At 54.5% G+C, this 9,995-nt stretch overlaps 1 protein-coding gene across 1 annotated transcript; it reads right to left on the minus strand.

The window, feature by feature from the left end:
• Positions 1 to 4,206: 4,206 nt before the first annotated feature.
• On the minus strand, positions 4,207 to 8,359 carry HOXC10 (homeobox C10). The gene is made up of 2 exons (XM_068971941.1): positions 7,609 to 8,359; positions 4,207 to 4,484 (listed from the first exon to the last, which is right to left on the minus strand). Exons 1-2 carry the CDS (start codon positions 8,357 to 8,359, stop codon positions 4,207 to 4,209), a joined length of 1,029 nt encoding a protein of 342 aa, XP_068828042.1.
• Positions 8,360 to 9,995: the final 1,636 nt, after the last annotated feature.

The raw sequence follows: 9,995 nt of genomic DNA on the forward strand, positions 1-9,995 counted from the left end.
GAGAATGCACCCCACTCCCCAGGATATTGGGGGGGGACACCCAGACCCATGGCTCTGTGGCCACCTCCCTATAAGCCCACCAGCTCTGAAATGGAAATTGGGGCTGAGAGACCCAAAGCGCAGAAGTCGTTCATTGGTAAATTTCGGCCCATCAGGGACACTGTCTCAAAGCCAGGCACTCCTGAACACCCCGCCCCTGCCTGGGACTCCCTTCACTCCAGCTGGCCCCTGGCTTCTGACAGCCTGAAAACTCAGAGACTGCCAAGGGCTCCCAAACCGGGGAAGCCCTTGCCTGCCTCGCACCAGCTGGCCTTCCTCTCTGAAAACATCCCCATTTCCCTGGGAGCCATAGGGCGATTTGAGCACTTCCTTCCAAGGGAAGAGATTTTTTTTTTTTTCCCTTACAAAGGGCTGGGGGACAGACAGAAAGACAGACTGACAATTTCAGCTGGGGAGAAGGGAGGCTCTATTACTATTCTCTCCTCTAATCTCCATGGGATCTCTTTGTATAAGAGAGAGAGAAAAATACATGAGTATGCACAAAAATATATACAGGGGATCTGGGAGAGCCTGGAGGAGGCAGAGATATAGAAATAGAGACCCACACGCATGCAAGGTTCAATATATCCCCCAGCAGACAGCTGCGTGAATAAACTTCATGGATATACTGTTACAGGGACATGACTTTGTTTCCCTGTCTGAAAGTTTCTAATGTTTTAATAATCATAATAATTCCAAAGTAAGAGAACCAAGAACCTGTCCTTTGCCTTTTGACTTTCTCTTTCCCAGTTTGGAGCAGGGGTGTACCTCTCCATTTTCCGTGACCCTCCCCATTTTTCTCTGCAGGCAGAGAAACCTGTTTGGAGAGCCCTCTCTCTAGCAACCAGGACCAGAACTGAGGAACCAGAGGGGGCAAGGAGGGGAAGAAGCTTTGCAAAGTTGCACACTGCTCAATGCCCCTTTACTCCAGGTCCTCCCCTCCTCCCTGGCATCAGCCAACAACCTCTCCAACAATATGATAATGGTGGGCGCTGGCAGCCTCCGTTCACCCAGACCTTTCCACATAGTGCAAAGACAAGCAGCTGCCTGACAGGCACAGACACAACAGACCAAGGCCTACAGGCAACAGACAGCTAGAAAGAGACCAGAGCCAGATTCTTGCCCTGATGTTTCCCAGTAGGGTGTGTGTGGGGGGTTTCTACTTGGACTTGATGATTTTCTTCTAGCCTACTAACACCCTAAATATGCCCTTCTCCTGGGGATGGGGCTATACAAGAGGAAGAGGAGATGGCTGAGCTGGCGCTCAGAGTTCCCCAGCTCCTGGGACCCCCATGCACCCCACTTTTCTAAGAAGCTCCAGCCCCAGTCGACTGGAGGCAGATTTTTTTTCCTTGGGGGTGGCAAGTGGGAAAAGCTAACCCTTCAAAGACTCCTTTCTATTTCTGTGGTCTTCTCTCTTCTAATCATCCTGCCCCACCCTGCTACCCAGCTGAGCTGGCCCGCCAGGCCACCTCTTACTCAAATTCCTGAATTTCCTTGGAATTGGTTAGACCTCCTTTGTCTGTCTCCATCAGCTGGGCCCAGGAAACAATAGCTGCAGGAAAAACTCCTCTTCCTCAAGCACGGGGATTGGGACAGGCTGAGTGGACGGGATAAACTGGGGTTCTCCAGACTTGTTGTGTGGCCCCACTCACAGCTTGCCCTCCTTGGTCTGTACCCATTTTGCCCTGTCTAGGAGGGGGCCTAGGGAGCAGTCCCACTGGGGAGGGTAGGGGCGGGATAGGTGGGTTGGGGCCCTCGACGATAACCGACTGATGTAACTCAGGCAGTTTCTTGTTGCCGAGTTCAAAACTCAATCCCAACAACATGAAACTACCTAAGCCACAGATCAGCTGAGCGAGCAGGGCGGGAGATTCAGCTTTGCATCTATCGGGAGGAGAAGGGAAGGGGGTTGGGGAAGGAAGAAATTCAGCCCCGTCCCCCTTTCCGCCCCCACAACCTCCCTAAGGACTGGAGGGTAGACTTTGGGTGGCTGGGTGGGCAGGGGGTCTGACTGCCTCATCAGCTTCTGGTCTAAGCAATCGCTCAGGGAGACCCTGGTGAATGGGACCTCAAGCCGCCAAACCCCCGCCCCGCCCCCAGCACCGCAGTGGGGCTATCCCCTGCCTCTGGCCCTGGCCCTGGGGGAGGCTGGAGTGTCCTTCCACTCTCGGGCTGGGTCCCCTGTCTTGCCCTTCTGGCTCTCCTGTGCTCTCCTCCTAGGTTTCCTCTGATCCTCTCCGTCTCTCAGCTGAACTCTGGCTTCCCTTCGTCCGTGTGTGTCCGAACCACTCCAAAGCCTCTTCCAATCAGGCCACTTGCCTGGCAAAACCCCACAGCCAGAGCGAGTGGGGACCGAGAGCCTAGCTAAGGCTCACATCTAAACCAGCAGAAAGCAGGAGAACCTAAGCTTCAGGCTCCAACCCTCACCAGCCCATCCTCCTTCTGCCTCCCCCCAGCAGACGACCAGACTGAGCTACATCAAGACCCATGTGTCGAGCTCCAGGCGACCCTGAGTGACCGAGTAAAGAAAGAAGCCAAAACCCACCAATTTACTCCTTTCACTGCCGAACCCCAAGCCAGTGGGTCAGGGAAGGGGAGCTTGTGGCCACTGCCCTCCGCTTCGAGCCGCCACAGGGCAAGCCTGGGCTCCCAGCAAGCAAAGATGCCCAGAACACCTTCCACCCTGCTCTGCCCAACGCGCGCTGGGCACCTGGGGACGCCGCTAGTCCCCACTCCGCCGCCAAGAGAAGAAGAAGAAACCGCTTCTCTTACCTTGTCGCTGCCTCCTCCTCCTGCCACTGCCCGCGCTTCTGCTGCTGCTGTGGGGGGGGGGGGGGCTCAGCTCCTCATCCCCCTCCGGCGGTTAAGTTTATTCCTCTCCTTGGATAGGTGGGGGGCTCTTGGGGTTCCCCCCAGCAGCAGTGGGGTGCGCCTGGCCCAGCACCCCAGGCAATGGGATCCGTCTGCTCCTCAAGATTGCAGTTTGCTTTCTGCCTCTTTCCCTCCTCCAGTCACCTTTAAATGCATCTTTTACTGCAGCACCACATTATATTTGCAGATCATAAAATCCACCTCTCGCGCGCACCAAGACCGTCCTGACATTACTGTTTTATGACCTTGACTTATTGTGGTCACCTGGATAATATTTAAATCAACGTTATGGTCTCTCACTTACATTAAACCCGCCAAGAGACGTTCTAGAAAGGCTCTAGGAGATGAGTCGAACACAAAACACACACATCCACACACTCAGCCTCTTTGGGGGGAGGGTGTCGCTAAAAAAAAAAAAAACACTAAAAAACAAAAAACCACCCATTTGAGGATTACGATTCTGGAAATTTATTAGGATTTTTTTTTTCTCCATTAAGGAAGCTACATGCAAAAGATACAACATACAGAATATCTTTAAATAACACAACTCCCAGACAGGGACAGGGTAATATTTGGGGGAGGGGCATTCTGTCTTTGCTTCTCTATGTTCTATTTTTAATTTAAAAATTGTTTTTTGTTCCTCTGAATGGAATTTCTGAGATGGCAGTGGATGGAGGATGTAGAGGTGCTGGGAGGATGGGAGAAAAGCAGAAAGCAGTACAAATACGAGACTTCAAGCAGATTCTCAGAGCGACTGGGAGGTAAAGACACAGAGAGGGTTTGGCGGAGGCGCTGGACGCTACAACAAACACACAAACACTAGCTGAACTTTCCAAAACGTCTATTATTCTAAGGAGGAAATGCAGCAAGGAAGAAGCGATTCTGATTCTGACTGTGCTCTGTGAGATTACAGACCTTCTCTGGTTGATTTTTTTTCCCCTATAATCGGGTGGATTCGACCTTAACTTTGCCTGGAGAACAGGATGCTATGTGTGAGTGCGTGCATGAGTGAGCGGTTGACACACACACCAGCCACACTCCCACCCTCATCTATGTGGGCACACCACACCCCACACCCCAGCACCCCATTTCTCATGCTTTAGGTGGACGCATCTTCGGAGCACGAACCATAGGTCCCTTGGAAGGAGAGTCTGAGGTCTTTGCCTTTTTTGCAGGCGTGTTGCATTTATACTCAGGGAGGAAAAAAAAATATACCACCAGGCACAAAGGGAGGAGGGGCGGGGAAAGGAAGGTGGGGGGGAGAGAAGGGAGGGGGAGGGGTGGCCCCCGAGCTCAGGTGAAATTAAAATTGGAGGTCAGTTCCCGGATCCGATTCTCTCGGTTCATTTTCTTGAGTTTCATTCTGCGATTTTGAAACCAGATTTTGACTTGTCTGTCTGTAAGGTTAATGGTCTTGCTAATCTCCAGGCGGCGCTCTCGCGTCAAATACATATTGAACAGAAATTCTTTCTCCAATTCCAGCGTCTGGTGTTTAGTATAGGGGCACCTCTTCTTCCTTCCGCTCTTTGCTGTCAGCCAATTTCCTGTGGTGTTTTCTGCCTTTATCTCCTCTGTTAAAAATAACATTATTTACATAAGTATCCCTGGAAGAGGCAAACCCTCGCAGCACTGCAGCCTCAGCCAGCTTGCTGTGGGGGCGGCTGACGGAGCCCAGGGGAGCTGCTCTCGCCCCACAGGCCTGGCTGGTGGGGTCCTCTTGGGTTCAGGGCTTTTAGAATTTCTCTGGGGTCTAAACTTACAGTGAAGAAAGACAGAAGGTACTTGCCTCCAACGTGTCTATTAAATTTAAATCACCCCAGTCCACCTTGACTTAGCAGGTTCTGAGTACTCCTGCTCTCTCTCAGCTTGCTGACCCTGGTGGGCTCTCTAAGCCCCACCAGACCCTCCCTCCTCTCTGTTCCCTTCCAGCTCTGGGAAAAAAAACCCAACCAGAAGGAAAGGTGTTTTCCAGGCCTCAGACTGGGTAACAGAGGCCACCCCGCTGCCCTGAGCAATTCCCGGAGAGCTTTGGCCCCTTTCAACTAAGGGCAGGGAGGTTGCCCCAGTCTCTGCAGCCAGAGGCCATTGCAGCCGTCTCTGAATCCAGAGTCAGACCCCCAGCCCTGACTCCCACTCCAAGTGACACAGAACGACTCTGCCCCCACTGGATCTCCCATCGCCAGCCTTTCCTCTCCTGGCTGTTTTCCCCAGGAGTACCTGAGGCAGGGAGCTTGTGCAGGCAGCAGAGGTCAGGGGCAACAGCTCTGGGGCATGCTGAGGGGTCCTCAGACAACTGCCCTAGCCAGAGACCTAAGGTCAAGGGAGAGAGATCCTGAGGAAATGCAGCCTCCTGAAAATCTCCTGCCTCGTCTATGCAGATATGCATGTGTGCATACACATGTGCATCTCTGCAGCGACACATATTCCTCCTCATATGCACACACAGGGATATGCACATGTGTGTCTATTTATATTAGGAGATATTCTAAATATACTGTGTATTTCCCTTTCCCTCATGGATAGCTTCTTCCCCTGGCACACATTCTCGCTGAAATGAACCTCATGCAACAGAAGGGACCTTGGCTATCTTTTCCAGGGAGAAAACCCAGAGTCCAGAGACCCGAGAGGGACACCAAGCAAAGGACTCTGCTGATGCCTCTGTGCTCTATCCCCCTCTACGCCCAATGAAACTGCCAGGTTCCTGGATCTTATCTTGATGGGGAGTGGGGTGGGGGCACTAGGGGAACCAGGAGGCACCAGAAAAATGCAAACTTGAGGCTCTAGTTTAAAACACTTGAATGTCCTTAATTTTGCTCCCACCTCTGCACTTGCAGCCTCCTGCCAAATTGTTCAAAGGCTCTCCACATATAACTCTGTGCTATTGATTTTTTAAACTGGGGTTTAGGGGAAGGGGAAAAATTACAAGTGCGGAAGTCTGGCCCAAAGCTGGCTTGCCTCTGGCCTGGTGGAGGTACCAAAATGGGGGGATGGAGGCAAGAAGGGCACAGGCAGAAGGCAGAGAGGGATTAGTTGGGGCTGGAGGGTTTAGATGGTGTGGGGAATGGCAGGAGAGAAGGGAGAGTCTATCGGGCATGGGGGCAATTTGAGCTAGGAGGTGGGCTTGTTAACCTTGACTTTGCTTTTGGTGGGGCTAGAATGCAGCTTTTCCTATCCTAAATCTGCACCTCAACCAAGCCCATGGTGTGGGGAGATGGTATAAAATTAAACTTCTGTGCTGCACATGTGCCACCACCAAGGCTTCGTGGGTGTGTGTGCCTCTCTCCCCCTCACCTTCAAGAACACACCCGTGCCCATCTTCTGGCCAGGGTCTCCATGGGCTGATTTGCCAGGGCCCACCTTTGATTTGCAGAGGAGACCCAAGAGGGCGAGGCTCTGTCCTCACCCTCTGAAAGAGTGCGTGTGTATGTATGAGAGGGCATGTGTGAGTGTGTGTGAGTGTGACACAGGTCGCTGCCAGGGATGCGTGTGCACCACATCCATATACAAAGCGCCACAAGACCCAGGCCGCCCTCAGTCTGCTCAGTTCTCACTATTTCATCTGCCTCTGCACCCAAAGAGCCTTTCTTACACACAGCCTCCAGCAGTCAGTGCCATGGGGAGCAGTTTATCCGCCCCCACCTCCTCTGCCAGTTGGGCCTCTTCTGATGCTTTTTGCTCCAACTTTTCATGGAAAACCCCCTCAGCCTCCCTCCACTGCTCCCTTTTCCTTTACATTTTCTCCAGGTGTCAGAGAAGGGTCCTGAAGGCCCTCAGCTCCTTCAGCAGAAATGAATCTTGAACTCTGAGCTTGAACTCTGCCTAGGCTTTCCCTCGCCAACCAAAATCACAATGAAATCCAACTAAAGCCACACTCCCTTCCAGGAGAAAACAGCTTACTATGCACACAATTTCCCAACCACTCATTTGTAGGCTGCTTTTGGAAACCAATGGGAAAACTACATTTTTTAAAATGCAACTAGGAAAAAAGGAAAAGAAAAAAAATTTCAAAGGGAAGACAAAAAACTTAACATTCCAAATGCCCTGTTCCAACGCCATAGGCGGCCTAGGCGTCTGGGGGAGGGAGGGACGCAGCGGGCAGCCCTTCACCTCCACCTCTTCCGGCCCCAGCCCTGCTGCCCGAGGCCCCCGGCCGAGCCAAAAACCGCAGGAGCCCAAACCACACGCAGGAATCAGATCCACAAACAACAAATCGCGCTTCGCAGGAAACATTTTCAACTGGGAAAACGCAGTAAAGCGAAATCCCCCTTCTCCCAAGCTTCCCTTAGTCTCTGGCCCAAGATCGCCATTTTAAGCTTTTTTGCAAGCTTCTGACCTGAGGGGGGATATCAGCCCCCCAAGACAACAACGTAGAGCAAGCAAACCAAAGGCAGCACACACCCAGGCGCGGTCACCCACCTTGGGCAGCACAAGGCGCCCGCAGGCTGCCCGCGGTGTGCACCACCCCGGTCTCGGCGCCCACCGCCGCTGCCTTGCACCTCCACTTCGCCGCTTACCTTCCCCAGCCAAGTGACGCGCCACCAGCCTAGAGCTCAGCAGACACGAGTCGCAAGCTGGGGTCGCATTCCCAAGACCGTCCAGGGCCTCCTCGGCCCAACCCTCTCCCTGCCCTCGCCCGGGGCCACGAAGACCCAGTGCCCGAGCGTCCCAGCCGGACCACGGCCCAGGCGGCCTTACCTTTTGCTTCGTTATCGGAGGTGTCTGGGCTGGAGTCGACGGTTTTGGCCCGATCCTTTTCGCTCTCCAAGGGGCTGCCTTTGGGGCCTGCCAGATTCTGCTCGGTCTTGATCTCATTGGGACTGGGGGTCTGGCTGTCGGACTTGGGGGTCTCAGGGAAACTCACTTTACCCCCGAGCTGGGGAGACTCCAGATGTTCGGCGCGCGGGTTGAGACTAGCCCGCTGCTCGAAAGGGGCTTCGAAGTCGTTGGCCCCGGCACAGTGGGGCGGCTTGTCCAGCGCGGAGTAGCTCGGGCTGGCGCGATAGTAGCTGGGCACGGGCACCTCGTGCTCCCCGAGGCAGGACTCCTGCAGAGGGTGGGAGTAGAGAGCTGCCTCGGGGCCACTTTTCGCCCGCTTCTCTGCGCTGTACATGCAGCAGACATTCTCCTCCTTGACACTAGGTGGGTAAGAGCAGGAGGACAGCGGCCTGCCAACAGGTTGTTCCAGGCGGTAGGCGGCTTTGGGGTCGCCCCAGGAGTCCAGCTGCGAGAGGTAGGACGGGTAGGTGTTGAGGGCGAGGTTGGGGCTGTTGCCCTCGTCCCTCTTGGAGAGCGAGGGCGCGAGCCCGCAGCCCCTCATCACCCCGCAGTTGAAGTCACTCCCAGATTGCATATACATGCCTGCGCTCCGGCTATAGCGCTCTCCTCCGCCCGGCGCAGCCAAGGGCTCCGCGTATGAGTTCGGAGTTACATTGCGAGGGCATGTCATTTTCAGAGAGAGGGGTTTTTAAGGAGCAATACTACAGCGGAGGAGCTGACATCTTTTTTTTTCCCCATCCGGGAGGGGGGGCGGTTGAAGGGGCGGGAGGGAAAAGAAGGGGAGGGGGGGAAATATCAGCTCCATAATTATCCGCGCATTCGAGCCTCACCATGTGACGGCTAGACCAATGGGATTTGAAAATGGCCTTGATGATTCAGACGGCCGTGACGTCAGTGGGGTCAAGTTGTCGGCAGGCGGAGTGCGCAGCATGGAGTAACAGCGCCACCTAGCAGCCGCCTCGGGGTAGGGGCGCCGGAGCCCTTCCCCGCGAACAAAGGAAGGGCCCCCGGGGCGACGGGGGCAGGAGGGAGGTAGAGGGGGTGCGGGGGTTCTAGGGAGAATGGGGCTTGCTTACCCGGGAACCAGCCTGTGACTCCTGGGGAGAGGGGGGCGGGATAAGGTGGGGGGAAATGCGGGAGAGAGTGAGAGAGCGAGGCAACTCAGGGCTCAAAACAGTCAAATTCAAATTAAAAGGTCAAGACACGATTCAGGTACTTCTTCCCCTCTCCTCACCTCTTTTCCTCGCCTTGGCCCCCGCCCCCACTTCTTCCCTTGGGATGGGAGTGGGGTGAGGTTTGGGGGAGGGCTCCTGTGGGCAGAAAAAGGGAGAGAAAAAGTTAAGGACTCCCGAACAGAACTAAAGTTTCTCCTCTCCTGCGTCCTCCTTCGTCGAGCTCCTTCCTTGGGGCTTAGGAGTTCAGCTCGGGACCGCCTGTCATGGAAGTTGGTTGAGTCGCCAGATCCCTGCGGGGATTGACGGGGAGTCCCCAGTGTCCGGGCCAGGCCAGGGAGGGGTCAAGACGGCTTTAGGGCTGCGTGGGCGAGGGAGGTTCCGAAGGGGTTTAGGGGTCGCGGGAGGAAGAAGCCGGCAACCCAAAGCGCCGGCACCCCAACCGGGGAGTGCGGCCTGGGCCTGGCTGGGTGGGCGGCTCCGGGGTTATCAACTCAGGGGCTGCAAGGCTTTGGCCTTGGAGCTGGTTCGGCTGTTTTGCTCCGAGCCCTACCGGCCCTCGCTTTCCAGTTGACCTTGCCCCCCATGAAAACAGGGAATATTCCCAGAGATAAAGAGGGAACCCTCGGGGCCGCCTCGAGCGGCTTGGGGGGGAGTCACGTATCAACCGGGAAACGGGAAAACAGAGGCGACGAAACCCGACCTAGAGAAGTATCCTTTACGGAGCCAAGGAGCTGGGGGCATTTTTGAATGGAGCAGAACGAGACTATTTTTGTAATTGTTATTTTATTTTTTTATTTTTTATTTTTTGTAATAAGGGGAAGAGAGACAGACAAGGTATGTTTCAAATAGTTCTTTCCGTTTCTTCATCGCCTTTCTCCCAAAGCGAACTAAACTCTCTACCCCTTCCTCAGGAAACGGAATCTGGAGAATATTTTGTCTTTCCGGTGGCCTCACATTTCCCCCGGTGCCGAGCCTCGGGTTTCGATTTTCCAAAGGACTGGAGCCGGGCCGGGAAAGGGACCTGAGCCCCGGGCGCCCTGGCGTGGAGTGAGGAGACTGGATCGCTTCTAGGGAGGCCCAAGCCGGCGGCGGCTGCTAGAAGACGACTTCGTAAAGAAATCCGCGATTTCT

This window comes from Capricornis sumatraensis, chromosome 4, assembly GCF_032405125.1.
Source record: "Capricornis sumatraensis isolate serow.1 chromosome 4, serow.2, whole genome shotgun sequence".
Classification (NCBI taxonomy): Eukaryota; Metazoa; Chordata; class Mammalia; order Artiodactyla; family Bovidae; genus Capricornis; species Capricornis sumatraensis.